Here is a 27,853-nt window from a genome sequence, read left to right as displayed (position 1 = left end):
GTGGAGGAATGGCTCGGGCCAGCAGCGGGAACGGCAGCGAGGAGGCCTGGGGGGCACTTCGGGTGCCGCAACAGCAGGTATCCTAACAGCTCCGCAAGCCCATCGCGACAGCCATTTATTGCTCTTTCCCCTTTCCTTGTCCCTTCCTTTTGGAGGGTGGGGGCGGAACTCACGGAGCCAAAGGTACGGTGAAGTTCCTAAGCATGTCCCTTCCACTCTTTGTCTAAACTTTGTAAGGTAGATGCAGTTGACTGTGCCTGCAGCCTCCTAGACCCCCATCCCCTGGCTGCAGTGGAAGCTGGCGGTGGCTCGCCAGTGACCAGAGGCGTAGTGAGGCCCCAGGGAAGCTCCCTCTGTCGTGCAACAGTTATTTGTGATGTTTTTCTGTGTGCCTATTGTCACAACAGAGTCCGGCAGCGTCTTCTCTTGAGGGAGCAATTTGGAGAAGAGCTGGAACCCACACTCGCGCCCTGGATGCCATCCTTTATCATCCACAGCAATCCCATCTGGTTGGGAGCATTGCCCTGGGTCTCACACTGCCACTCTGCCCTAGGAAGCCTGAGACCCAGGGGTGGAAAGATGGAGCGTGGGGGTGGGAGATGATGAGAGCAGCTTAACTTAGGAAATTATCTTAAAGTCCATACCCATCGTCTAAGACTGGGGGATACCCCTGACCTTCTTGGCTTCTGCCAAAACAGTCCCTTAACAGAAAATACCCTGGGGGACTAGCTGTGTGGGCAATAGTTCTCCTGTATGCAGAGCTGATAGCTGCCTCTTTATATGTCCACACCGTGCATCTTGTTTTCTGGATGGATTCTTGCTATTGCAGGTGTTCTCCCATTTGGACAGCCCTTCAGATATTTGAACACTCCTCCCAGCATCACTCTCCCCTCTCCCCATAGAGCTCTCTGAGCTTCCCAGGGTGGGATTGTGTATGTGTATGTAGGGGGAGGGGATGAACAGTGCCCTGGGCAGGAGCCCCCCTTGGTTCTAAGTGCCTCCTTGCTCCCAGCTTCGAGAGCTGTGCCCAGGAGTGAACAACCAGCCCTACCTCTGTGAGAGTGGTCACTGCTGCGGGGAGACTGGCTGCTGCACCTACTACTATGAGCTCTGGTGTGAGTCTCCAAGGGGGCTGTTCACAGGTCCCTCTGCCCACCCTCCTTTGGACCTCAGAATTCCAGCCTTCAGAGACCCTTCTCTGCATGGGAGGTATCTAAGACACTCCCTCCTCACTCCCTGCAGGGTTCTGGCTGCTGTGGACTGTCCTCATCCTCTTTAGCTGCTGTTGCGCCTTCCGCCATCGAAGAGCCAAACTCCGACTGCAGCAGCAGCAGCGGCAGCGTGAGATCAACTTGTTGGCCTACCACGGGGCATGCCATGGGGCTGGCCCTGTTCCTACCGGTTCACTGCTTGACCTTCGTGAGTGACTTGAGGCTTTGGGCTCAACTGCCAGCAGGCTTTCCAAACCAAGTCAACCCCACATTCCCTTTCCAGACATTTCAAAACATACTTTTCCCTAATAGGAAAGAGACCACCACCCAACTCCTGGTTGCCTTCAACCAACGATGCCATTCTTTCCTGCAGGCCTCCTCAGCGCCTTCAAACCCCCAGCCTATGAGGACGTGGTTCACCGCCCGGGCACACCGCCGCCTCCTTACACTGCAGCCCCGGGCTGCCCCTTGACTGCTTCCAGCGAATGCACCTGCTGCTCCTCTGCTTTTAGCTGCCCTGCCCACTTCGAGGGAACAAATGTGGAAGGTGTTTCCTCCCACCAGACTGCCCCCCATCAGGAGGATGAGCCTGGGGCAGGGGTGAGCCCTGCCCCCACACCCCCCTCCTGCCGCTATCGCCACCTGACCGGTGACTCGGGTATCGAGCTCTGCCCTTGTCCCCACTCCAGCGAGGGTGAGCCAGTCAAGGAGGCTAGGGCTAATGTTACCCCACCAGATCTGGAGGACCACACCCCTTGTGCACTGCCCCTAACTCCTATACCCCAGGTCTCTCCTGTGGGGCTGGCTACTTCCAGTGACGGGGACATCCCATAAGGAGTTTGGGGAGGGTAGGTGGGTTACTTGCCTACCAAAAAGAGCCCTGATCCCAACACCTCGAGTTCTCGGTCTCTCCCCAAATTCCTAGAATCTGTCTAAAAGAGCTGGAGCTCTAATGAGAGGGGCAGTGTTTGGGGGGCTGTGCTAGCTCTATTCCCCCCCAAGATATACACAGGAGCCTTTGATCTCATTAAAGAGATGTGAACCAGCTACTTGTGGATTTGGGTGGACTAGTGCTCAACTCACTACACTGCACTTGACCTGACTGGGTTTGGAGGGGAAACATCTCCACTTTTGGGGGGGGTAATGGCCACTTTGCCTGCTTTTCTCTGAAGAACAAGAGACAGCCCTAAAACCTGGACAGAGCCAAGACCTTTTGGTGAGGCAAAGTGCCAGCAAAAGCAATAGTTTAGCATGGTTTCCCAATTTATTAGAAAAATAGACTCTGAATTCACATTCATCCCAGGGCTATGTGGGATGACAGTAACAAGACACCTGAGATGAGCTGAGGGTTTGAATTACTGGTATCTGAGGGTTGGAGCAGAAACTAAAGACCACCTAGTCCGGAGTGACACAAGGGACCCAGTACCTATCCTACCCCTTTAGTAGTCTTCAGCCATGGCCAGCAGGACAAGGCTGGTCCAGCCCTGGAAAGGGCGGCAGCCCATGCCCCGCCCATCCCGATCACTGTACTGCTCCCACAGGAATCCTGTGGCCTGGTATTGCCGCTTCACATTGCCCACCACATTGGCACGAAGCTCATTGTGCAACTTGGCAGCCCGGGCCTGGTGGGGACCCTCCAGATGTCCATAGTGGTGCAGTGCCCCCAAGGCTAGATAATTGATGTTGAGCCACACGGCACCCCGCCAGTAGGGAGGATCATGCTCTGAATTGCGCTGGCCATAAAAGGGGCTGGAAGCTGCAAGGGACCGTAAACCAAAGGGGCTCCAGAGATGGCGACTGTCAGCTAGAACATCCAGCAGGGGCCCAAGATGGGAAGAGTTGGGTTCCAGCAGCCGCAGCAGCAAGGGAAATATACTGACATAGCCCAAGGCATCCACATACTGCAAGCGAGGGTGGGGCCGGCCCACCACCCGCACCAGGCCCTGAGGGGGCTGAGGCTTCAGATGCACTGCTTTTGTGTGGTTCCCAAAGTCTGCAAAGACTCCCAGCTCCGGAGCCCAGTGCAGCTCATCCAGACTCTCCTCTGCCTCCAGTGAGGCAGCTAGCGGGCCCAGCTCTGCAGCTGCCTCAGCCTCTCCCAGATGAGATGCCAGCCGTGCCAGCACACGGGCACCCAGTGCCACCCAGCACCGCAGGTCCAAGTGCCGCTCAGTGGCTGAAGGGTGTGAAGCCCTGGGATAATCATCTAGACCCGAAGGCAGTGTTTTTGGGTTCAGAAGGGTTGGCAAGGCCGAATCCCGGCCCCGCCAGCGGTAAGATAGTGGCACTGGTCCTGCCTGGCTCTGATGGAGCCAGGAAAACCAGGCACGCAAACGGGGAAAAGCCCTGTGGAGGAAGGCCAAGTCAGCAGGGTCACCACCCTCCAGCATGTGAGCTATAGGCAAAAGAAGGGTTGGAGGGTTGGCATGGGCTGCCCGTTGCACCAGGAATTCTCGGGGCACCCGGGCTCGGGCTTCATCCCCCAGCACCTGCTCTCGCCCAATCCAGCCATCAGCATTAAGCAGCCCCAGCCAGTGTCCTAGGGCCTCTTGGGTGAGGCGGGGATCCCACCGCTGGATCACCAGCTGGTGAAAACCCTCATCCCAAAGGAAGCCTCGTGGGAAAAACGACCGTGAGGGGACCGCAGTGAATAGAGGGACAGGTGGAAAGAGGGCTGGGTCTGCCTTCAGCTCAGGCCCCTCAACCCCTGTATCCGGCAACACCAGACCCTGTCCATAGAAGTAGCCAATTCCGCCAAGGAGGCCACTGAGGGCAGTCTGTCCCAAAGCCTGCTCCTCAAGGCTCAGGCCCTTTTCCTTCAGCTGGAAGATCTTCTCAAAGCGCTCTCTGAAGGATGCAGCATGGCTCTCCAAGGCCTGGGTCAGTAAGCTGCCAGACAGTTGCGTCAGGGCTTGGCTTCCTCCTAATCGGGCACTGCCTGATTCAAACACCAACTCCATGGAATAGGGGACTTTCAGTGTCACCTGCTGAATTAAGAATTGCCCTTGTCCCTGTCCTTGCCCACTTTGGCCTCTGTCCTCCCACTTAAGAGATCCTGGCAAGCCGAGGTAGCGCTCAGGGGAGGCCCCTGGGGGCCGATGTTGAAACCAGCTATTTAGGCGACTCTTCACCATCTCTGTCAGCAAAGGAAGTCCTGGGTTGGAGGACCAGAAGACATTGTAGCTTGAAGGTGAGGGGGAAAAAAAGAAATATTATTCAAGAGGAAGTGATGGGAATTATAAAGAGAAATTCAAAGTGATCAGGAGTCAGGGTAAGAAGGTCTCAGCAATGCAGGGAACACAGAGCCTAATGAGAGTGGACTAACTGGTGGAAACAGGGTGGAGGTGGAATGAGGGAGACAAATTGGGCTAACTCAGTGTCTGTACCACCCCTACCATCAACTCATATACTCTTCCCCACTTACCTGCCATACTTGGGAGCAGTATCTCCTGGACTGGTTGGTGTCAAAAGTGTAAGTCGGAAATCACCAAGTTCAGTGGTGTGCCCACTGATGAACTTCAACTGCCCTTTGGCCACAACTTCTGGCACTAGGACTTCCTTGCCGTCTGTTACCACATAGAAGAACAGGGACACCAAAGGGAGAGCAGAGGTACCTGAGGCCTGGGTGACCAATGACAGACAAAAAAACAGCATTAGATTGGCAGTTTCTCTTGCGAATCAGCCTTAGTGAGGGAAAGGGACACTAGGCTGGGCAACTTGGTAAACAACATACATTTGGCGGTGCTGAGAGTCACCGAAGGTAAGCACCCAGTGGGATGACATAAAGAGCCTTGCATGGGGTTCCCTGGGGGAATAATAGAGTACTTTTTGCTATGTACTATGCTAAAAATGCCACATATTATTTAAGTTCATTCTTACAATCCTGTGAGTTAGGTGCTATTTTCATCTCCATTTTATATACAAGGAAACCAAGGCTTAGAGATAGTAAATAGAGACAGTCACAGGAAAGTGTTTAAAACAGGATTCAAACAAGCAGCCAGACTCAGAGCCCCTGCTGTTAACTCCCACTTCATATTGCATTTGCTGGCAGCAAAGGAAGGGTGGAGGGAGTCCAGGCTAGGGGAAGGGTGTCCTGAGGCCCTGACCTGAGATTCTACAGTCACTCTCCAGCTCCAGTCCCCTCCGTGCTGACCCCCAGGCCTCTTGACGAACTCAGTTGTGAGCCTCAAGGCCCCATCCTGGATGTGTTGCCGCCCGAAGGAGACACCGTCATGGAACTCCCAGCCATAGGGACCCACGCCGTCCCCCTGCTCACACGTGTGCCTGAGCTTAGGGGTCCCTGCGGTGGCGCCTTGCTGCGCCCACATCAGTCCTGGGGGTAAAATGGCCACGTAAGTCAAAGAGAGCATGGGATCTGGGGCTCCGAGAACTTCAGGGTCATCCCACTTATAACTCTCCTGATCCGCTCCTCCCCACCTAGCTCTGGCGTGAAGCTGGGGCGCCCAGATTAAAAGAGTCCGCCTGCCTGCCCGCCCCGGGGCCCGGTTACCAGTGAGAAGGGGCTGCGGGCTGCGGGTCTTCATGCCGAAGTAGACATGAGGACGGTAGGTGCCCCAGAAGAGGTCTGGGGCCACTGCGGGACTGGAGGAGTCAGGAGGCAGCGCCGGGGGCGCAGAGAGCAGCGTGACTGCCCGTCGTGCACGGTGCCAAGCCAGCAGCCAGCGCCCGGAGAGGCCCAGAGCCAGAGCCAGGACAACGGCTAGAGCCACTCCCCGGGTAGCGCCACGGGCCCCGCCGCCCCTCCCGTCCCGCCGCGCCGGGCCGCCCCGCCGCTCCGCAGTCCGCGGCGTGTCTGTCGGCACCGCGCGGCGCCGCCGCTCGCCCCGAGCCATCTTGGCAAGGAGGTCGGCGTCGCGGGGCTGGGACTCCTGCCTCGGATCCCGGGTTCGCACGCTGCTCCCCGCAGCCCGCTGATCTGTCAGCGGCACCTGCTAGCCTGTGCCTCCGTTCCGCTTCCGCCGGAAGTCCCGCCCCGCCACGTCATTGAAGCCCCGGCGCTCAGAATCGCTTCTCCCGCTTGGCATAGGCGCGGTCCCCCTGGCCGCTCTCACTGCCTTGGCGTCTGTGTGGCGTCCTCTCCGAGTTCACAGGCTAATAGAAAAATCTAACATGGGGCTCTTCAAACAGTACTATAGATTAAAGACCCGAGTTGCTATCTTGAGTGTTTTACATTTAATCGCGACGCCCCCCACCCCGCCCCGACCAGATAGCAAAAACCTATGCTTCAAAAACTTCAAGTAACTTGGTCCTGGTCAGAGATAGGAAGTGACTGACTTGTAATCCAGGTGTATTTAAATTAGACTGGACCATTTTGCCCATCTCCACACCTTCTCTCCTAGTAAAATGGAGGGGTACAGCAGTGGATCTTAGAAGAAATCCGAGATGTATTCCAGCACTATCTTTAAGCAACCCTGTGTCTCCACTCATTCTACTATTCCTTATCTAAATGAACCTTTGAAGAGCCATAATGGTGGAGAATGCCCTTAGAGACTGCGTATTTCCTCCTCTCCCCCACATTTTTTTTTAAAGATTTATTTATTCATGAATACAAGAACTGCAGTACAGGCCAGAGTTGCAGGGGGGTGAGAGGATTCACCAGAGACAGTGAGGAGCAGAACAGGCAGCTCTACTGAAATACACTGCTGAGGGGAGCAGCAAGTGTGACAGGAGAGGTCTGCTGTGCCATATGGGTAGCTCCCTGCCCAGCCAGGGGATTGAACTCGTGCTGCAGAGGCTGCAGATAGCTTCATGGTGTGGTGCTTAACCCCTTGCGCCACCAGGGAGGCCCCCCCACCCCCTTCTTTTCAACAGCTCATGAAGCAAAGGAGCATAGGGAAAGGATAGTTTATGTTCTGATCAGGGGATGCTGTAGGAAGGAGGTAACATCAGCATCTCAGGTTGACCTAGAAAAATTAACATATTTGATGGCAGTTCAGAAATGCAACTTAGAGGCCAGAGTTATTTTCATTTTTTTATAAGATTTATTTATTCATGCATAGAGGAACCGGGCAAAGGCCAGATGTGCAGGAGGGTGAGAGGATTCACCAGAGAGAGAGCAGGGAACAGAACAGGCAGACTGACCAAAACACACTAACGAGGGGAGCAGTGGGTGAGACAGGAGAGGTCTGCTGCACCATGTGGGTATCTCTGCATGGGGCCAGGATGGAATCTGCGCTGCAGAGGCTGGGGACAGTCTCACAGCGCTGCGCTCCAAGTTATTTATTTCTTAACAACAGGTCAGCATAAAATCTATTTGGCAAAATTCATAGCAGCCAGTGTCCATACACTGGACACTTGATTGCCTTGATTGCCTCACAGAGCATTCTGAAGTTCTCCTCCAAACCAGTGGCTATTAACCATTTTTGGGATCTACAAAAGGCCTCCACTTCACTAGGAAAGGCAATAGTCCAGTCCATCATGAAGTACAAATTCTTATCCTTTATAACTCTATTACCACACCTCCCATCCAAACTCAATACTAGTAAAAGTCTTATGCTGCATATTTGTTGGAGGCGGCCACCCTGCGTAGTGAGCAAAAGGGCCTTGACCCGAGTCTCTAAGGCATGTGAAAACACATGTGTCTCGGAGGAAAACCTCTGAGTGACAGGACTTGGTGTTGAGAGCCTGGAAAGTGACCTGCGTGAAGTCGGGCTTCTACATCTCCACAGCCTGAGAATAATAAAATGGAGAGATCCTGCGCAGTAAGCAGAAGGGCCTTGACCTGAGTCCCTAAGGCATGTGAAAACACATGTGTCTCGGAGGAAAACCTCTGGGTGACTGGACTTGGTGTTGAGAGCCTGGAAGTGAACTGTGTACATCTCCACAGATTGACAACAACAAAATAATGAGCGAACTTCCCAGGCTCAGGCTAGGAGGCGATAAGATTATGTGTGTGAGAACTAACCGCCTGATACCCTACTGTCTGAAGTAAATAGATAATAGTAAGAAAATAGACTAATCATTCATGCATGTTATCATTATGTGGTATGCTTTGATGTTACACCTGCTGCAATTAAAATAGTATATAATGAGCACTAAGACAATAAAGATTTACTGCATGCTGGACATGACAGTCCCCCATGTCTGATTTCCCTCACCGTCGCGGTTCAGGCTCGGACTCACTCAAGTCCACACATATTCAAGTCCTATTTCACTACAATCTAATTTGCAGTCCTACCCTTTACTAGTAGACCTTTTGTTTGTTCAATATCACCTTACCAAACTCAATGGTTAACTCTTTCTTGCCACCATTGCACTTGGTACACATCTCTGGTGGCACTTTTGACATACCTGAGTTTCATTATTTACCTTATATCCCAGTATACTAGCCAGTATACTAATCAGCATCTACAAACTGCCTTGTAGCATTTATAAGGTAGATGCTAAATATCCGTGATTCAAACAAATGTTTATTGCATGGTCTATACTAGACATCTCTGCAAGGTGCTGGGGACAGAGAAAACAGCACCAATTTCAATACTTATTCCATGTTTACAGCAATGATTAAACCATCCCCATTTTTACAGATGAGGAGAGTGGTAGTTAGGCCTGACCAAAGATTAACAGGCCAGTCAGTCAAAGTTGGGCAACTCAAATCTAGGTTGTCAGTATTCTTTCAACTGCAGCAAAAGGCCTCTTAGATAACAACACTTAAGTTCTCAATAATGTTCCAAGTATTTTGCACATAGCAATTCATTAAATACTCTAAAGTGTTATATGAGGTAGGTACCATTGTCGCCATTTTACAAATGAGGAAACAGGCAAGTAGTTTGCCCAAAGTTATTTGGCTTCTTTAGGAGAAAGCTGTGATTTTAACCGGAGTCACTTTGACCCTTAACTACCCGAAGGCAGTAAAGGAGTAGTGTTCTTTTTTAAACGAGTAAGGGGGAAAACATCCTTTTGAGCAGCCTTTTGAGTTGGGAAGTAGTACAGAAATGTGAGAGAGTCATGGGAAAATCTATTTGGCAAAATTCATAGCACCCAGTGTCCAGAGACCCTTGATTGCCTCACTGAGCATTCTGAAGTTCTCCAAACCAGTGGCTATTAACCATTTTTGGGATCTACAAAAGGCCTCTACTTCACTAGGAAAGGCAATGGATATGGGCAATAGTCCAATCCAAATAAAAGACATGGGTTCCAAAGCAGGGTTCTACATGGCAGAGTGAGAAACAATTCCATATTGCAACTGAGTACACAGATACACATATATACATATACTGTCTGTCTGTTCATAATTATATGCTTAAAACGTTTCTTAAAAAGAATACTTCCCATTTCATGAACTGATACTTTTTATTTTACTTTGTTTCTTTTCTTTTCCCTTTATTTATTTATTTTTTTAAGATTTATTTTGTATTTATACAAGAGCCGGGGTACGGGCCAGATGTGCGGGGGAGGGTAAGAGGAGTCACCAGAGACAGAGCAGGGAACAGAACAGGCAGACCAACGAAATACACTGCTGAGGGGAGCAGGGGGAGAGACAGGAGAGGTCTGCCCGCCATGTGGATTGCTCCGAGGCCTGCGGGGATCTAACCCACTCTGAAGAGGCTGCGGACAGTCCACAGCGCTGTGCTCAATAGCCTGTGCCACCAGGGAGGCCCTCCCTTTTTTTTTTAAAGGCTAACTTAACCCCCTAAATTGATTTCATGATCCATACCAATGGGTGGTAACCCTGTATGAAAAACTTTAGACATAGTGAAGAGTACTTTAGGCTCTGTTCTTTGAAACAAGCAGTAGTGAAAGATACACTTAACAAAGTGATACACTTAACAAAGATAAAATTAAGCAACAGTAAAAATGATTAGGAAAAAAAGAGACAAGATAAGAGAATACAATACAGAGTAAGCGCAAATGGAGAGAAAATTTCAGAAGTTTGTGTTTACCACAATATTCTGAGCTTAGTGACTGGATATTCAGGGAAAGGGCAGAACCAGAGATAATGTTACGGTTTCTAGCCCAGGTGGCTAAGCAGATGAAGCACCTTTAAAAGGTACAGAGAAGTCAGGGAGGGAGGTTTATGTCATACTGTCAATTCTATTTTGAGTAAAGAGTATTGGTGGAATTTGGAGGAATTGCTGAAAACCTCTGACTAAAGAAAAATAAAGAATTAAATCAGAGAGGTTAGTTCAAGTTATGACAGAAGAAAGACCAAAATAAAGACAAGAAAAAAGGTACGAGTAGTATAACTTTATGGTTAAAAGAAGAAAAAAGGACCAGAAAGGAAGAGAAGTTCCACAAAAGAGTGAATTGAGAGTGGCAGATGCTACTGGGATGGAGAGAAAACAGCAGTGGATTTAGCGGATAAAATTAAGAGCCACCTTGAGTGAGTTGTGAAAGAAGCAAATTCAAAAAGGTTAAGCAATGAACCTTTGGAAATGGAAACAGTGAAATAACGTTTGTCCAGATCCCTTCCTGATTTTGTCTTCCTCCAAAAACGATTCGCTTTGTAGTCACAGGGCTCCTGGAGGTTTTGCTGCTTCTACGTGGAACATACAGCTGATGGTCTGAGTGAGTAAGTTCTCAGTTAAGTGCCCTACTAGTTCCAGAATAAAACAGGCTTGTTGGGCTTTCTTTTGCGGTGTTAGCGCCCGTTACCAGCGCCCGGCTTGTCCTCGCTCCCTGCTGTGCCCCGTGACTGGATGTGGGAAGCGAAGGCAGTGAACATCTCCTGGGCGGAAAGGTGGGCGCCGCGCATAATCAAGCGATGCCCGTCTCCTGGGGAAAAAAACAAACGAGTCAGTCACCCAGGGCAGCGGGCTCAGGCTGAGGGAGCGGGGGCTGCCTACCACCCCTTCCCGCCGGACTCTCCACTGGAACCCACCGAACAGCACATCCACGCAAGGCTCGGAGCCGTCGTGCCTCACGTCCGCAATCACCGCGCAGTTGAGGTTGGTGGAGCGGACTTTCTCGCTACTCACTGCCTGGAGGAAGGTCCTGTGGTGGGAACAGGGCTTGAGCACCCGGCCGAGGGGGCTAGACCCCCGGCGGGCAGACAGCGAACTCCTTCCCGTCCCCACAGCAGCCCTCTCGTACCTCGTCGACTCCACGTTCTTCTCGAATGGGCAAAACTGAACCCGAACCTGCTTCACCGACCGTAGCCCGAGCCGAGCCAAGGCCGCCGCCATGATGGCCTCCGCCCCGGAAGGGCTCGCGCGGGCGGAAGTGACGCCTTCCCGGCGCTCCTGGGGCGGTCCGCAGCTGTCAGCCAGCAATGGCCGGTCCAAGCCGCCTGCCTGGACCTTCAGCCCGAGAGAAGGAAGGTCAGGCGGGAACGAGATGCTTTCGGCTCAGGGTATGGAGTGGCCCAAAGCGGTCAGTTAAATACTGTTAATGAACAGTCCTCTTGTGCCACGGTGAAGGCAATAAATAAAAAGTGCAAAAGCCTCTTGCATCTGACTGCAGTAACAAGCCGGTCTTCTGGAGCCTTTCCCCCTTTTTACTCACTTATGCCAGATCTTAGTGGGCGCCTCTTAAGTGCCGGTCCCTACCAGGTTACCCCACTCAGGGAACTGAGGGTAAAACATGTTGAACTCAGAATAACCAAAGCTTAAAACGTTTAGGGCCTACAGCCCAGTATTCAGAAATGACTGAAAATAGTAGAGGGGAGACAGCCTTTGGGACTGGTCCAGGTGTAGAAATGCCTGTTTCACTTCTGTGGTTCCTCATAAATTAACTAGGTGGTTTGCCTGGTTCCTGGATCATAAGAGAAGCATCTAGGCTCGCTGCTTTCTACTGATTTTCCTCCTCTCCTTTTCCGTAGGCTCCAACCCTGTAGCCTTCCTCCCAGTCTCTAGCACAGAGATATCTTCACTGATAAGGAACTAAGCTTAAGCCTCCCAGGTAGGCTGACCTCTGGGTTCCAGGCTGCGGTTTTGCCCTCTATTCAAGGCACTGAAGTGGAATCGGATTCTTAGTTTGTAAGTGCAGGCTCTTCGTAGCTTATGGGTATGCTTTCTTCCAAGCTCCCAATTGTAGACTTTTTCAATATGCATTTCCAAAGGTCTGGGCTTTTCCAACCAAAGATGGGAAGCTCTGACTTTCTGGCTGCTAATTGGGCTCCTTAGGATTCAGGACTGAGCCCCAAGCAGAAAAGAAAAGGCAGGTACCAACGAGGGCGCTGGTGCTGTCTCAGGGCCAGCCAGGCTTGCTGGTTTCCCACCAGGTAAGCCTCAAGGCTAGGTCCCCCTCCCCACAGTGTGCTTAGCAACTGAGCTGTCTGGGCTGGGGGTGCTCCAGATCGGAGAGGGGGCTCCAAGTTCTCCAGGCTGTTGAGGCTGCTGCTGGGCAATTCCATGGTTTGGACCTCATTACATGCACCTGGTAAAGCAGAGTAGAAGACAGGGGGAGGGAGAGGGGAAAATGCTGAAGCCACCTTAGTGATGAGGGTGGGAAAGTGGGGAACATAAAGTGAGAAAGGGGTAAAGAGCCTGGAATGGGAGGAGGGAGGGGCGTGACTCACAGCAACAAGGAGACCTCCGCTGGACTCCAGTCTTGGGCAGGGGCTGCTGCAATAGACACAGCAGGGCTCCATCCAACCTCTGGAAGATACTGAGCATGAGCAGTGTCTGGCGAAGTTCAGGGCACAGTTCCCATTGCTCCTCTTCTAGCAACTCCCGGACCACTCCAAAGTCTTTTCTGAGCTGCAGTGCTCCCTGCAGGCTAAAGGCCAAGGTACAATGTTGCCACCTGATCCTCCTGCTTTACCAAACTCCTCTGCTACACCTGTCCCCTTCTCCCAGTTCCACTCGTCCCCCTGCCACTGTCTCCTTTTCTTCCGACCTGAACCGGATCTCATGGTTGAGGATGTGATCAAGCCAGGCACCCAGGATGGCTGTCAGCGCCTGGCCCAGGGCAGGGGCCTGGGCTTGGGATGGCAATCCCTGCAATCCTTGTAACACAGGCTCCAGTACTGTGCGGACCACCAACCCAGCATACTCACTAGGAACACTGGGCAGTTCTGGAGTGAGAAGAGAAAGGACAGGATATGTTATGGGGTGCTCAGGGAGAGGGTAAAACTTTGGGAGGGGGGCAGAAAAGGTGAGGACAAGGATGGAGACAGAAAAGCCAAGGTTTGGAGGGGTTGGGGACACGATCACCCCACTGGGAAGCTGGGATATGGCATTACCAGGACAGAGATGATGCCGCCAGTACCGACCCCGGGGCATGTAGAGTTCAAAGCCATGTGTGGCTTGTTTATGACATTCTTGAAAAAAGAGATTTAGTGACTCTTCAGGCAGAAGCTGTGGAGACAGAAAGTAAGAGGGGCTTATCTATTTAGGGACTTGTCAAATTATGAAACTTCTAAATCTGGGCCATTTAACCTGGAATCTATAAACTCCAAAACAGAATTGTATGTATAATTGAAGGCCTGGATATTTTCTGAGGTGATATGCCATAGTTTTTATTGAGCTTTCCAAAGCATCTGACCCCAGGAAAAATATGGACAATTGCTCTAGGATTATAATGCTCTCCCCAGTTTGGCTCAGATGATGGAAATATTCTAGGTTAATTTTATTCTATAAGAATGGGGGGACCTCCCTGGTGGCTCAAGGGGTTAAGCACTGCACTGTGAAGCAATCCAAAGTTTCGAACCCGGCCAGGCAGGGAGCAACACACATGACGCAGCAGACCTCTCCTGACTTACCTGCTGCTCCCCTCAGCAGTGTATTTCAGTCAGTCTGCCTGTTCTGTTCCCTACTCTGTCTTTGGTGATTTCTCTCACCCCCTGCATCTCTGGCCTGTACCCCAACTCTTATATGCATAAATAAAAATGAATCTTTTTAAAAAAAAAAAAAGAATGTTGGAGGGCCTCCTCAGTGGCACAGCAGGTTGAGTGCAGCGCTGTGAAGCTGTCCACAGCTTCTGCAGCACGGGTTCGATTCCCGGCCAGTCAGGGAGATACCCACATGGCACAGCAAACATCTCCTGTCAAGCCTGCTGCCCCCCTCCGCGGTGTTTTCGGCCCATCTGCCAGTTCTGCTCCCCGCTCTGTGTCTGGTGAATTCTTTCACCCTCCCACGCCTCTGACCTGTACCCCAGTTCTTGTGTAAATAAATCTTTTTAAAAAATAAAAATTAAAAAAAAATGTTAATAGGGAAAAAAGAGACCATCACCCATATTAAAATTCAAAAACAGATGTTAGAAACTGTATGATCTGCTAGCTTAGTTAGCAATGACTAACTTTCTGAGATTAGGGAACCTTTGGAATGTACTTAACGCAATAGTCTTGACAGCCCCTTCCATTCTTTCAAAGCAATATAACTCAGAAAGCAAGAAAAGGCCAATGTGCTGGCTTTGTTTGTTTGTATGATAGGTTTTGTATTGGAGAGAGAGAGGACAGCAAAAAAGAGTGTCTCTGTATCCCATTTTGGAAGTGAGGAACCCTCAGCATTAGAACATGTGGCGGCAGCTCTGTAAAAAGGTGGCTGGCTGCCAGCCTAGAGAGTAAGACGCTTGAGGAAATCTAGCACGGAGGGACAGGGAAATGAGAAGCTCATGTGGCTCCTGATACATATCCTTCCAACAGCCCATCTAAGTGCAGACTCCCCTTCTTCTGAAAACTAGAATACCCTTCTCCTTCCATATTTATGCCAAGGCAATGATCATTTTGTCAACTGACATTTACTAGGAGAACCTCTGCGCTCAACATTGAGGAAATACAGGGCACACACTATGAGACAGTCATTCCCTGTCAGGCATAATCACCCAGCTAGGATGATTATGTACCCGATTCTTCTTTTTCATCCAGTGCCATATGTGGTGGAATGCTCCAGATGCACAAGGCACTCATGTGGAGGAGCAAGGTGTGTAGACTGATTTGCAGTGTTGGGTTCACATGGTAATCACACTCTTGCTCTTTCTTTTGTTCTGTTCTCACCACAACCACCAAGAGCTGGACCCTTCTCATACTATGTCTCCCTGATCACTATAGCTGGTCAAATTCTATCAAGGTCTTCATAATTACCCTCCTGCTCTTACAATGGCTTCCTATCACTCATGAGATAAAGCATGTTGTGTGGGCTGGTGTTTGGTGCCTCCCAAAATTTGATGCCAACCTGCCTATTCATCCACAATCTCCCCACCCCAAACACCAGTATGCACACACATTTAGTCTTCCTATTGCTCCCCCAAGGTACTATGAACTGCCACCTCCAGTAAATCCTTCTGTTTCTCTGAGGTTGCCCAGCTGTCAACTTGAGCCACAGGCCTTGTATGGAGCTTCTGTACCCACATGCCCCCCACTGTCTTCCCTCCTTAGAGTGCCTGGGAACATCATTCTCTGTCCTACTGATGAGGGGGTTACTCTGGAGTGTTCTGAGTTGAAGGAGGCAGCAGTAAACTGAGGTGGACATGCCCAATGGGAAGATACAGATACTGGTATAGAACTCTGGGAGCAGGAGCGCTAAAGTGTGGGGGTCTGCAGCACTGTGGATAAGCAGGAATGCAGAGAGAAAAGCAGTAGAGGAACAGGACTGAACTCTACAGCCATGCCCCTATTCAGATGAAAGAGGAGAAAATTGGATAGGAAGAGAAAAAAGAAAGACATCTCCCATAGTAGGAAAATCTGCAAGATGGGAGAGGGGGTTATAATTTATTCATCATAAATTAGAAGAAAATGTTAGAAGAAACAACCAGGAGTGGGACAGAAATCACAATGGAACAGAATTCAGAGGTGGGGGGGGGCAATTAAAGTGCTAGCTTTTCATTAAGAGCCTTTAAGACAATATTCCATTTTACTTTTGAACTATGTACATGTATTTAATAAAAATACAAATTACATGTTTTGAAAGGAGAAATGTATCAAAAGCTAGAAAGTAAAAGGAAAGAGTGAATCATTTATCTTGCCTTTTCTCTACAAAATTTACCTCAGAGTATCCAAATAATCAATGAGGGAAAGTTTCACTTTAAAGGAATTATCTAACTCAAAAGTGAAGAAGGAATGACAGAATTGGAATATCGCCACTTTGTAATCCTAAAGAAATAATAGAGGATGTAGGCAATGATCTTTGCCAGTGGCTGCTACCACAAAATGACAGCCTAGCATTATAGGGGATGGAGGGGAAAGGAAGGGGGAAGAGGAGATGAACTAGATCAGGAATTAACTGTTAAAGCCTCAGTAGTAGGGGGCCCTCCCTGGTGGGCAAAGGATTAAGATGCAGTACTATGAAGCTATCCCTTAGCCACTGCAGCATGAATTTGATCCCCAGCCAGGGAAGTGACCCACATGGCGCAGCAGATCTCTCCTGACTCGCCTGCTGCTCCCCTCAGCAGTGTATTTCAATCAATCTGCCTGTTCTGTTCCCCACTCTGTCTCTGATGGATCCTCTCACCCCCCACACCTCTGGCCTGTACCCTAGTTCTTGTATACATAAATAAATCTTAAAAAAAAAAAATGGGCCTCCCTGGTGGTGCAAGGGGTTATGAAGCAGTCTATGAAGCTGTCTGCAGCCTCTGCAGCATGAGTTCAATCCCCATCGTGCAGCAGACCTCTCCTGACTTGCCTGCTGCTCCCCTCAGCAGTGTACCTCAGTCAATCTGCCTGTTCTGTTCTCTACTCTGTCTCTGGTGAATCCTCCCACCCCCCTACACATCTGGCCGGTATCCCAGTTCTTGTATGCATAAATAAATAAATCTTAAAAAAAAAAAGGCTCAGTGGCAGGAATATGGGGGTGCTTATACTCTTCTACTTTTGTATATATAAAGGTTTTATACATGTCTGAAAATTTCCATAATAAAAAGTAGATAAAAGAAAAAAATGAACAGAGTAAAAAAAAAGATAAATTTAGCAGAGGCTCCAAGAAGAGTCCAAGTCACTAAGATATCCCACCACCATCCCCCTACCAAAGCTGGGCACTGTCAGGACCCCTGCACTTCTCACCTGGAACTGTGTGGTCAGTTTCTGGATCTCCAAGCCCAGCTGCTGCTCCACATCTGGGACCAAGCTTTCCTCTGAGGCCAGACTAGACAGAACTTCCGCATCATGCAACAGAGGCTTTAGCAGAAACAGGGAGTGAGGTCTGAGTCCAACCCAGGCTGCTCCACTCCCCACTCCCAAGCTACTCACAGGTAAGTCCTTCTGGGTCAGGAGCAGGAAGGAACCAGGGGCCCACACTGCCAGCTGCTGCTGAGCTCTGCCCCAAAACCAGAGCAAGGTGGTCTGCAGAGTACAGAGCCCGAGCGCAAGGGGTGTAGGACCTGGGGATGAGGGGGAAGCAGAGTAGCTGAGGAGGTCATAGAGCACACCTTTGGGAGAAGGTGGGCTTCAGAACAGAATTGAGGAAATCCTCAACTGTTCTGTTCCCCAAGCCCCTCATCTCACCTGTAGGCCGACAGAGAATCGGTCCTGACCTGGTTTCTCTAAGGGCATCCAAGAGAGGAGGGAAGAGCTGTTGCAAAAGTTTAGTGGTGTGAGAGGATGAGGGAAGGTTGCTCGTCTCTCCACCAGCAGATCCCAAGGCCTGGCAGAAGCCTGAGGATGAGGGTTATGGTTTGACAGGGAAAGGGCAATCTGGGGCTTGTTTACTCCCAATGCCCATTCTTCCTCACCTTGGTCCCAACTCCAGATAAGAGAATGATGAAATAGGCTGCGACACAAAGAAGCCAGCTCCTTCTTACACTCCTGAGGCAGGGATGCTAGTGAGAAAAACGACTCAAACCTGAAAACAAGGTTTTTCTTTTCCATAACCACTGCCCACTCAATTGGGGAAGAGGAGGGGCAGCCCCCAAGACTCAAGACTGGAGTGGAAATTAAGACTATGTCTTGAAAGCCCAGAAGCTATAGCCTGAAAAGGGGTGGTGGGGTGGGGGGAGTGAGTGTTCATTCTAGAGGGCCTGCTTCTGTAGTCAGGCTGGTAGGTGAATGAGGTGGCTATGGAGAAGGAAGAGACTCTAGTCTTCCCAAATGCCCACCAAGGCCCGTCACTCACCCTGACTCAGTGCCTGATTCAGTTGTTGTGCCGCTACCTTGGGGTCCCTCCAAGGTCTTACACTTAGGTCCAGACTCTGAGCACAGGCTGCCCACAGCAGGGTCCAGTATTGGCTCCACAGGGCTCCAGCCCCTCCAAGTCCCAATCCACTGCTGGCTGAAGCCGCCACGCCCCCCAACAGGCCCAGTAGCCCTGGCAGTAGCTCGCGCTCCTCCTGGCACCGCCTGTGGAGCTGGTCCTGCAAACCCGATCCCCAGAGCGCCTCCTCCAACAGACCTGCCACCTGGTAACCCCGCTCCCCTGTCAGGAGGCGGAGCACACGGGTGGGAGGGAAAGGGTGCGCAGCCCCTGGGACGTGATTCAAGGTTTTCCTCTGCAGTTGGTGGTAGGTGGGAAGTGCCACCAATAGGTCGGCGAGTTCAGATGACACACCAGGGCTGGCAGGCGCCCGACCCAGAGCACGAAGCTGCATCTCGATGGTAGCATCCAGGCGCTGGGCGGCCAGTCCGACCGGGCGCGCCAGAAGTAGCGGCTCGGGAGCCTCCCGCAGGCCGATTCTCAGGACGGCCCTTCGGGAAGGGTGCGGCAGCAGGTCGCGACACAGCTGAAGCAACTGGTCAGGGCAGGGGGATGGCGCGCCGGGACCCAGGATCCTCAGGAAGCGCACGACCGCCTGGAGGTGGCGGGCATAGTCCCGGGCTTGGAGGAGCTGCTCCCGCTCGCGGTGCAACCGCAGCAGAATGGCCCGGAGACGCTGCAGCGCTGGAGGGATTGGGCCGCCGGCTGTCGGCTCCGGCCCCCAGTCCGCAGCGCCAGTCCGATGGCGCTCACCGCTGTCCGCCGGCGCCGCCCACCACGGCTGCCCTCCGCTCGGGTCCAGGCAGGGGACGCTCCCGGCAACCGGCAGCCCCGGCCAGCAGCGAACGTCCCCGCGGAGAGCGCCCGTCCGCCTTCCCCTCCACGGCTCCTCCACAGCGCCCTCGGGGTGCGGCCACAACGGTGGCGCGGTAGCGAGCGGGGGCAGGAGGCCACCCGAGCGAGACGCGCGGGCCATGGGGTGCTGTGGCAAGGACTAACCTAACGACTCCCGCTTCTCCGCACAGCCCAACGCCCGCGGGGACCCGGACTCCGCCCCAGCCCGAGAGCCGTCCCCGCCTTCCGGGGAGCCGCCAGGGCCGTCGTGGACTCTCTCGCCTTCCGTAACCGGAGGCTTCTGCCCCTAACAAAGATGGCTGCCCCCAGGCCCACTCCGCCCCTCCGCGAGTATCAAAAACGAGACTATCTTTCGGTTTCGGGTCACTGTTGACGGGAGATGGCGCCGATTCCGAGGGCTGTGGGGCGGATCGAGCTAGGTGAGCAGGTGTGACCCGACGGGAGGGAAACCTAAGAGGGCAGTGGCAACCGTACTTGGGTCTGCTTGCAGTTAGGTTTTGCGCTTCGCGCTGTGGGCCCAAGGGCTCAGGCTCCGGCGTCGCCAAGCCCCCTGACCGCTGCCGCCTTCTTTTTCCGTAGACTGCCCGCTGCGGCCCGGCTGCCCGCTAGGGGTCGCTGATGTCCCCAGACTCTGCAAGGAGTTCGGTCCAGAGGACTACGGCGAAGAGGTAACTCCTCGTCCCCTCCGCCTGTCCCCGTGCCTTTTTTCAACCTTGGGTGCTGAGTCCGGGTAAAGCGGGAGAGTCGGAGTATCGGGCTGGGTCTTCCAGAATGCTCAGCTGGTGGAGGGCGGGCCGAGGACCCGGGACCACGCTGCGACCAGTGCTCGGAGTGGGCGGGATCTGGCAGATAAGGGTCTCTGAGTTAAAATTTGGGGAGTGGGTGGAAGTTCCTTGGGGAAAGATCTAATGAAGACAGGGAAACTGTGAACCCAGACATAAAACAAGGAAAAGTTAAGAGGATCTCATTCAATTGAGATCTGAGTGGTGAATTTTGTTGGAACCACCAAAGATGAAGCGGGAAAAGAAGGCAGCAAATGACTTCGTCTGGCACAGAAATTTTTGGATATCCTCAAGGAGGGAAGGGCAGCATCAGATTTGAGAGCATTGAGAAGCTGTACTTCCAACTGCTTCCTGGTTATCTCAAACTCAAGTTCAGAAATTAATTCATCATCTTTGCAAATTGGTTCCTTCCCCCATCGTAATTTTGATTAATAACACAAATATCCATCCATTTCCTTAAATCCAGTATATAATAGAATATATCCCCCTTTCCTTTACACATTTAGCCACTAAAATCTATTTCTGAAATGTCTGGAATCAGATCCATCATTTCCACTCCTGCTTCTGCTGTCACTGCCTTAACTGAAGGACTCATTCTCAGTAGCCTGAAAAGGTGTAATGACCTCCTAACTAAACGATCCACCCCTAGACCCTTCTGCTACCCCAGTACTATTTTCTTTGAGTGTTTTGCTCTCCCAAGTCACTCCCATCACTGACAGGACAAACTCTGGGTCCACACCTGATTCTTTAGATACAGCTCCTGCCTGCTTTCCTATTAGAATAGACTCCCCACCAATCTCTGTATTTGCTCAGTCATCACACTCTTATTGAGTACCAGCTATTATATATCTGAGGTGCTCTTTCAGGCACTGGGAAGAATAAGACTTGATAAAAGTGCCCAGCAGTATAAATAAATTTGCTTTTAAAACAGGACTATCTCCTGAGGGGAGAAAAAAGTTCTGAAATTGTTTAGAAAGATGACAACGTGATCTGAGTTCCTGCCTATACATTATTTTAACACTCTGGAGTTTTACATAACTTCTAAGTTTCTCAGTCAGTGGGCCACCCCCTGTGTTGGTATGGGTATGGCTGTGGGTATGGGACTTCCTCTCTGTTTAGGCCTGATTAGGCCAAATACAGATGTGATGATTCCTGTCCTCCTTAGCTTACACTAACTGATTAATAATTCTCATCAGAATCACAAAAGTACAGGCCAAGCATTGAAGAGTCTTGCCTCATTCTATGAATGTGGAAGCTGAGATACAAAATCAACAGGCCAGGCAGTGACAGAGCTAGGACAGGGATACAAACACTTACACTCCAGCGCAGTATCTTTGCCAGTTCCATGCTGCCTTACAAGTTAAGAGAGCAATAAAAAGCAATGAATAATAATTGTAATTGTATAACTAAGTTTTATAATTAGCTATGTGAGTGCATTTTGGTTGAGCAAGGGCAGAGATAACTGGAGATAAAAGGGTCCGGGAAGGCTTTTGAGACAAGATGGAATTTGAACTGGATCTTAAAGGTGGAACAAAATGTGATGAGAAAGAAGCTCGGAGCCAAGAGAGACTAAAAGACAGGCAGAAGAGAGCTCTGAGGCTAGAAGAAAGCCCTCTGCCATCAGGACTGCAGTTAAGGGAGGATGCGAGGAAAGATGGGGAAGGTCATCCAGGGAGCTCTGTGGAAAGCTTAAATCCCAGGCTGAAGAGCTAGTTTCCATCCTGCCTATGACCCTGCCATTGGGGGGTTACTGGATGTTTTTGAATAGGGGAGTAATCACTGAGACCTTGGTTCTGGGGGAAAAGAGATGAAGTGCAAGAGGAGAGGCCGGCCAGGAGCTGCTGCACTTGAGTAAGCATGAGCAGGCTCCAGGCTCCAAGGGGCTTTAAAGGGGGCTGTTCGTTTTCAAGGATATGGCAGGGTAAGAGCAGGTAAGAGAACTCTAACTCTGTGCTGCTGACCTAGTAGCAGGCCAAAGGGAGAGGAGGTGCTGGATGGTGGAGAAGGCTGGGGTGAACACCACACCCAGTCCTTGGGAAGACAGGAGAGTAATGCAGGGACGTGAACTGCCATAAAAGTTGGGAACAACATATTTTGAGGTGCTGGGGGCGGGGGAGGATAGCCAGTGGGGTTCTCTGGACTGTGTGGCTGGTTTGTGGTTGCCATGGTGAACGAGTCAACCCAGACAAGCCCCTTGCTCTCTCTCAGAGAGCTCCCCCCAACACCAGCCTCCCCTCCCCTCCCCCTCCCAGGACATAGTGGATTTTCTTCATCGGCTTGTGGAGAGTGATCCCCAGGGCCTGCACCGGATCCAAGTGGATGGGAGCAGCGGGCGGCTGCGGCTGTGGCACCATGGTGGGGAGTGAGGGGCAAGCCAGGGATCAAGGCTGGTACCCTGGGGAGGGCTGGCCCTCACATGCTCCTCTCTCACCTTCCTTTCTTTTCCCTTCTCTTTCTCCCTTCTGACAGATTATCTCCTGGGCCATTTCTGTGATGAGGGGAAAAGGAGTGAACAGAGTGACAGGGGCAAGGGGACTGAGGGACTGGGCACCTATTGTGGTCTCCGAAAGTCCTTCCTATGCCCACCCCAGCGGTCTGAGCCCTGCCCTCAAAGCCCCTCTGCCTCTAAATCCTTCCCCAGTGATTCAGCCAGCGTGCTTCAGGTGACCATGCCCCAGAAGCTCCTGCTGACTGAAGAGGTAAGTCTACCACAAGGTCCTTTCCTTGTTCTAGGGTTCTCCTAACCCCCATATTCCCAAGTCTATATCCCCCCTAATTTGGAGAAATCCCCCCTTGTGAGATCCTTTCATACTACTTGCCTTTCATTCTCTCTTGTTTTTTTCTTTTTCCTGTCACCTGATCTTCCCTCTCCAGGAAGCCAACCACCTGGCTGAGGAGCTGGTGGCTGAGGAAGAACGTATAAAACAGAAAGCTGAGAAGAAAAGGCTCAAGAAGAAGGTAGCTGGCGGGTAAAGAGGGTGGAGGCAAAGGACAATTTGGGGAAGGGAAAGAGAGGAGATTTATGTGAGCTCAAGATGACCCGCAGTGGGTCTTCTTGCTGTGGACCCCAGGAGTTGAGGGACTGGAGGGTCCCTGGGAGGCCACATGGGACAGTGGTTCTGGAGTCACACTATACTGCCTCCTTCTTACCATGAGAATCCTCTCTGGTGACTTTTTTTTTTTTAAAGATTTATTTATTTATACAAGAACCGGGGTACAAGCCAGATGCGCGGGAGGATGAGAGGATTCACCAGAGACAGAGCGGGGAACAGAAGAGGCAGAAGGACTGAAGTACACTGCTGAGGGGAGCAGCGGGCAAGGCAGGGGAGGTCTGCTGAGCCATGTGGGATTCTCACCAGCTGGCTGGTATCGAACCCGTGCTGCAGAGGCTGCGGACAGCTTCACAGTGCGGCGCTCAACTGCCTGCCCCACCAGGGAGGCCCTTTGGTGACTTTTGTGTCAGCTTTTTCACCTGCGAAATGAGGCTAACCACAAAATCTACCTTGTAGAGGACAAGGAGTAAAGGATATTATCTTCTCTGGGGGACTAGATTCCTGCCTTGGGGCTCCTGGCTCAATCCTTTTTGTATTAAAAATAAATAGGGGCCTCCCTGGTGGCACAAGGGTTAAGTACAGCACTATGAAGCTATTTGCAGCCTCTGTAACATGAGTTCGATCCCGGGCAGGAAGCTACCCATATGGCGCAGCAGACCTCTCCTATCTTGCCTGCTGCTCCCCTCAGCAGTATTTCAGTAGATCTGCCTATTCTGTTTCCCAGTCGGTCTCTGGTGAATCCTTTCACCCCCCCCCCCAAACACACCTCTGACCTGTACCCCAGTTCTTGTATGCATAAATAAATAAATCTTTAAAATAAATAAATAAATAGGAGATAGTGTATGTAAAACTCTTAGTCTATCATGGACATGAAAAGTTGGTCTCAATATATAAATTGTGTTTTGTGTGTATTTAAGTACAGTGCTCAAAATATACCCTCCTCCACCTCCTTGTCATTATTATTACAGCGTCAAAAGGATCGAAAGCGACAAGAGCGCTTGGAGCAGAGTGGTGGGGAGCCTAAGGTAAGTGTCTACAGTCAATACCAAGAGCCTGGAAAGTGTGGGCTGTCAAGGCAGAAGGCTCAAGGGGATCCCAACTCTGCACCTATCCATCTTCCATCCAGGCCAAGGCCAACCCAGATGGGGATGGGAGTCCCCCGCCAAGCCCTGGGAACCCAGCCCAGGGACAGAGTGGTGAGGAAGAGGTGAGAGCCCCTTTTCTTCCCTGTTTGGTCTCTGCCTAGCCTCTCCTCCCCTTCGCTACAGCATACTTCATCCCCATCCCCTCCCTAACTTTCCTTGCTGCTTACAGGACTTACTGGATCTGTCTAGCACCTTTGTGTCTATGGCTTTGCGCAAAGTTGGGGATTGGCCCCCTAGTACCCACCGAGAAAAAGGATTGAACCAGGAGCCCCAAGACAGGAACCCAGGTCCCCCAGAGAAGATAAGCCAGGAAAAAAGAAGCTCTGCAAGGAAAGAAAACCCCAAGCAGAGTCCTAAGAAAGAGGTGAGGTGCACAGAAGAACCTTAGCTAGACCTGGTAGAAGGGTACCAGAGGGCTCTGGGGAGTCCAATGTCTAAGGGCAATGCCCAGTGGGTGGAGTTCTCTGGTGCTAGGATGAAAACACCTGAGGTCAGGCTCTGCCATTGGCACCTGAACCTTGGATAGTCTCCCTGACAAGCAGGTAGGGAGGATGATACCACCTGGCCGAACTGCCATGAGAACTACATGAATTGGGTGAGAGTCATTACAGTGTTAATTGTTTGAACAAAGAAGGGGGATTTGGGGAGGATGAGACCTTGAAGCCTTCTTGACTTTGCTCCCCATCCCTAGGCACCCCCAGGACTGCTGGCAGTTGCCTTACAGCAGAGCCAGGAGCTGGCAAGTGAGATTCTTTCTCTCTCCTTCTTCACCCCACCCTCCCTGGGGTAACGCCATCTGAGCCTTCCCATCCTCTTGCCTCCCCAGAGTTAGGTACCAGCTTTGCCCAAAATGGTTTCTACCATAAAGCCGTGGTCCTCTTCACCCAGGCCTTGAAGCTTAATCCCCGGGACCACCGGTAGGTGGGGGCTTGGCCACCGTGCTGGGAGGTCAGGGTAAGGCAAGGTGTTGAGGACTTGGACTTTTGGATACTTTGTCTTTATCAGGTTATTTGGAAATCGTTCTTTCTGCCATGAGCGGCTAGGTCAACCAGTGTGGGCCCTGGCTGATGCCCAGGTGGCCCTTACCTTGCGGCCTGGCTGGCCCAGGGGCCTCTTCCGTCTAGGCAAAGCCTTGATGGGACTGCAGGTAATGGTCTGAGGTTGGAAGCAGAGGGATGTGGGTGGGATGCAGTGGGGATGGGTCTGTGTTAACCTTTTTTAAATAAGCTCCTCATACAACACCATCGCAATGTTAATGGTGCGAGGAGCTGGGGCCGGTGTTGGAGAGGGGCCACTCTCAAGTTCCTCTGGTAAGTCCTCTTTCCTCTTTCAAATCCCTGTGGGACCAAAGCGTTTTGAGGAGGCAGCTGCTGTGTTCCAGGAGACTCTGAAAAGTGGGTCCCAGCCTGATGCAGCGCGGGAGCTCCACTCTTGCCTTCTGCACCTTGCTCTGGTAAGGGAACCATGCCCACTGTGGTGCAGAGGGGGCTAAAGGGAGAATTTGCCAGGGTTGCAACACCAACCAGTGTTCCCTCTCCCCTTGAGCAGGTAGGGGTACGGGGGGTGGTGGAAAGAGGAGCAGGCTGTACTGCTGAAAGGCGTATCAGCTGCCCTTCTTCGCTTCTCAGCAGGCTCAGCAAGGAGGAATTCGTGTGCCACCTCTGTCGACTGGGCTTCTCCAGCCATTTCCACATGCTGAACCCAGGGCCCCAGGCCTCTTCTCCCTCAGTCACCCTCAAAGCACTGCTCCAAGGGCCCCTGGCCTTTTGTCTCCACCCCTGCATTATCCCCCACGTTCCCTGAGCCACTACAACTCGCCCCTCCCTCAGACTCAGAGTAGAAGACCCCATTCTTTCCAACTCCAGGACTCCTCAAAGGGCTGGGGCACCCCAGGTCTTCGGCCCCAGCATCTACCTCAGGCCAGATGAGGGAGGACCTGTCCCTCATAGGGCAAGGCCATGTGCGCATCTCACAGGGATAGGGGCACTGAGTAATGGCAGTTTACTGCGTATTTTGAGCCCTTGGACTCAAACCACAGTCATTTCTCTCACCATGGAGACCTTGGGATTGGGTCCACTGAAACAGCCTTTCTTTGATTCTCAAGCAGATAGGCCTCTTCTGGGAGCAGTAAGGGAAAATGAGATCCACCAACACTCAAGAAGGGAACCACACAAAAGTTCAGGTTTTCAGACTATGACAGACCCAGCAGGGAAGATTTGGGGTTTGCTCTACCTCTTGATCCTTGGGGAAACTCATTCACCATCCAGAATTCTGGGCCCAAGAATGGGGTCACAGTGATGAATAAGGTGTGAGTCCTTTTCTTTACCTTGATGAAGGCTCACCTCTTCTTAATTCTAGTTCTTGCCCTATTTTCTCAGCTCTAGCCCCTCATGCCATTTCCTGCCCACATCTCTATGCAATATGCTGACCTCTCCTATTCCCAGTGGGCTGGTGTTCACCTCCTCCCATTGCTAGAAGATTAACCAAGGGTTTGCATTTAGGAAGTGCCTTGCCAGCTGCTGCATGAAGTTAGCAGAACCCATGCCTATCCAGGCTCCCCGACTGCTGGCTCACCTGGTGATGGGGTTCCACAGGTGCCCAGGCTGCTGTCCCTGTGACTGCGCTCCTCCACTCGGACACTGCATGTTGTAATTTGCCTCTCCCCATGAATTTACTCAGTTTTTCCACCCACAATCCCTGCTTCACTGCTCCCAGAAAAGGCTACAATTCTCTACTTCCTGTGTGAAGATCATGATCTCCTTTTGACTTTTCCTGTAAGACCCTAGCAGCTTCCCCTGGTTGATCCTTCCCTATCCCTGTGTGGGACTCTCAGCTCAGTTAAAAGTGAATCTTCAGGGAACTTTTGGGCCTCCTGGAATGTCTTTCCCAGAGGAACCATTCATCAGGACAAAGGATTCTTGCTGCCCTATGGGTCTTGCTCAACACCACTCACACCTGGATATAGGAGGGGTTGAAGTACCTCCTTTGTGTAGGGGTTCCCTAAATTCTTCTCATTGTTCATAGTGAAAGCCCTTAGATACTATACGGCATATAAAGTCTGCCAGTACTAGCTGGGTCATCTTGGGCAGGTCCTTCAACATCTGCGCCTCAGTCCTCTCCTCTGTAAAATGGGGGCTGTAGTGAAGACTGAAAGAGTGTAAGAAAATCCCTACCAAGTGTCTGGCATATAGTGTGTGTTAAATAAATTGATTTTCGTAACTATTCTATGTATTCATGATTGTCTTAGTTTGAAGGGAGGAGACTGGGCCTGTGGTTCTGGACCAGTAGCATCAGCATCACAGAAGATCCTGTTACAAAAGCAAACTCTCAGGTCTCACCCAAGACCTTCTAAATTAGAAGCTGCAAGAGTGGGGCTCAGCCATTTGTGTCTTCTTACTAAGCCTTCCAGGTGATCCTAAGGTACCCTTACATTTGAGAAGCACTATTTCAGGACCTAGCAGGGAAGACACACATCCAGAGGCCATTTTGGTGGGACAGGTTTGAATTTGGATTTAAGACTTTATTATAAGAGGTGGCAGCACTGGGTTGGAATTTAGGGAAACAAAAGGGAGTTATAGCTCAGGGCCAATTAACTTGACTGGATCCTACCTTCCTCACTAGAAGTATTTTCCCTGGGAATTCTTCGTTCATCCCACAGTTTATTCACCAAGTGGGGAAGAGGTGGTTATATTTATTTAAGGGTCTCTTATATTACAGTGACTCCATAAGAGACCTGCCTGTATGGCCTTCCCAGATTTGGGCAGAGTGTCTTGTCTACTTTGA

General features: G+C 51.3%; 5 protein-coding genes across 12 annotated transcripts; 2 read left to right on the top strand and 3 right to left on the bottom strand.

Annotated features, from left to right (window-relative positions):
- Positions 1–8: 8 nt before the first annotated feature.
- WBP1 (WW domain binding protein 1) lies at positions 9–2,045 on the top strand (the record flags this gene model as incomplete). Of its 2 annotated transcripts, XM_084234328.1 has the most annotated exons (5): positions 9–77; positions 408–509; positions 1,013–1,115; positions 1,243–1,419; positions 1,585–2,045. In XM_084234328.1, 5 exons carry the CDS (start codon positions 9–11, stop codon positions 2,043–2,045), a joined length of 912 nt encoding a protein of 303 aa, XP_084090454.1. The 2 variants fall into 2 exon arrangements, with proteins under 2 accessions (XP_084090454.1, XP_084090455.1); XM_084234329.1 differs by lacking the exon at positions 408–509.
- Positions 2,046–2,650: 605 nt separating this feature from the next.
- Positions 2,651–6,064, bottom strand: MOGS (mannosyl-oligosaccharide glucosidase; the record flags this gene model as incomplete). The annotated part of the gene is made up of 4 exons (XM_084235891.1): positions 2,651–4,394; positions 4,636–4,832; positions 5,318–5,544; positions 5,722–6,064. 4 exons carry the CDS (start codon positions 6,062–6,064, stop codon positions 2,651–2,653), a joined length of 2,511 nt encoding a protein of 836 aa, XP_084092017.1.
- A 4,748-nt stretch (positions 6,065–10,812) lies between these two features.
- MRPL53 (mitochondrial ribosomal protein L53) lies at positions 10,813–11,356 on the bottom strand (the record flags this gene model as incomplete). The annotated part of the gene is made up of 3 exons (XM_084235277.1): positions 10,813–10,946; positions 11,053–11,165; positions 11,265–11,356. The coding sequence occupies 3 exons, from the start codon at positions 11,354–11,356 to the stop codon at positions 10,813–10,815; spliced, it is 339 nt and encodes a 112-aa protein (XP_084091403.1).
- Positions 11,357–12,291: 935 nt separating this feature from the next.
- Positions 12,292–19,211, bottom strand: CCDC142 (coiled-coil domain containing 142; the record flags this gene model as incomplete). Its single annotated transcript, XM_084235772.1, has 8 exons — positions 12,292–12,548; positions 12,691–12,890; positions 13,011–13,188; positions 13,357–13,471; positions 17,110–17,426; positions 17,551–17,700; positions 17,778–17,864; positions 18,158–19,211. 8 exons carry the CDS (start codon positions 19,209–19,211, stop codon positions 12,292–12,294), a joined length of 2,358 nt encoding a protein of 785 aa, XP_084091898.1.
- A 258-nt stretch (positions 19,212–19,469) lies between these two features.
- Positions 19,470–25,998, top strand: TTC31 (tetratricopeptide repeat domain 31; the record flags this gene model as incomplete). 7 transcript variants are annotated; one of them, XM_084235464.1, is made up of 13 exons in its annotated part: positions 19,470–19,509; positions 19,670–19,758; positions 22,125–22,227; positions 22,342–22,571; positions 22,747–22,830; positions 23,894–23,950; positions 24,052–24,132; positions 24,240–24,428; positions 24,762–24,813; positions 24,897–24,987; positions 25,076–25,217; positions 25,422–25,523; positions 25,702–25,998. In XM_084235464.1, 13 exons carry the CDS (start codon positions 19,470–19,472, stop codon positions 25,996–25,998), a joined length of 1,557 nt encoding a protein of 518 aa, XP_084091590.1. The 7 variants fall into 7 exon arrangements, with proteins under 7 accessions (XP_084091590.1, XP_084091589.1, XP_084091588.1 ...); XM_084235463.1 differs by having other exon boundaries at positions 25,699–25,998; XM_084235462.1 differs by having other exon boundaries at positions 24,240–24,434.
- Between the last annotated feature and the right edge of the window lie 1,855 nt (positions 25,999–27,853).

The sequence above is a fragment of the Talpa europaea genome (assembly GCF_964194135.1).
Source record: "Talpa europaea genome assembly, chromosome: 6".
NCBI lineage: Eukaryota > Metazoa > Chordata > Mammalia > Eulipotyphla > Talpidae > Talpa > Talpa europaea.
Note: the sequence above shows the minus strand (reverse complement) of the source record. Positions and strands in the feature narration are given on the sequence as shown.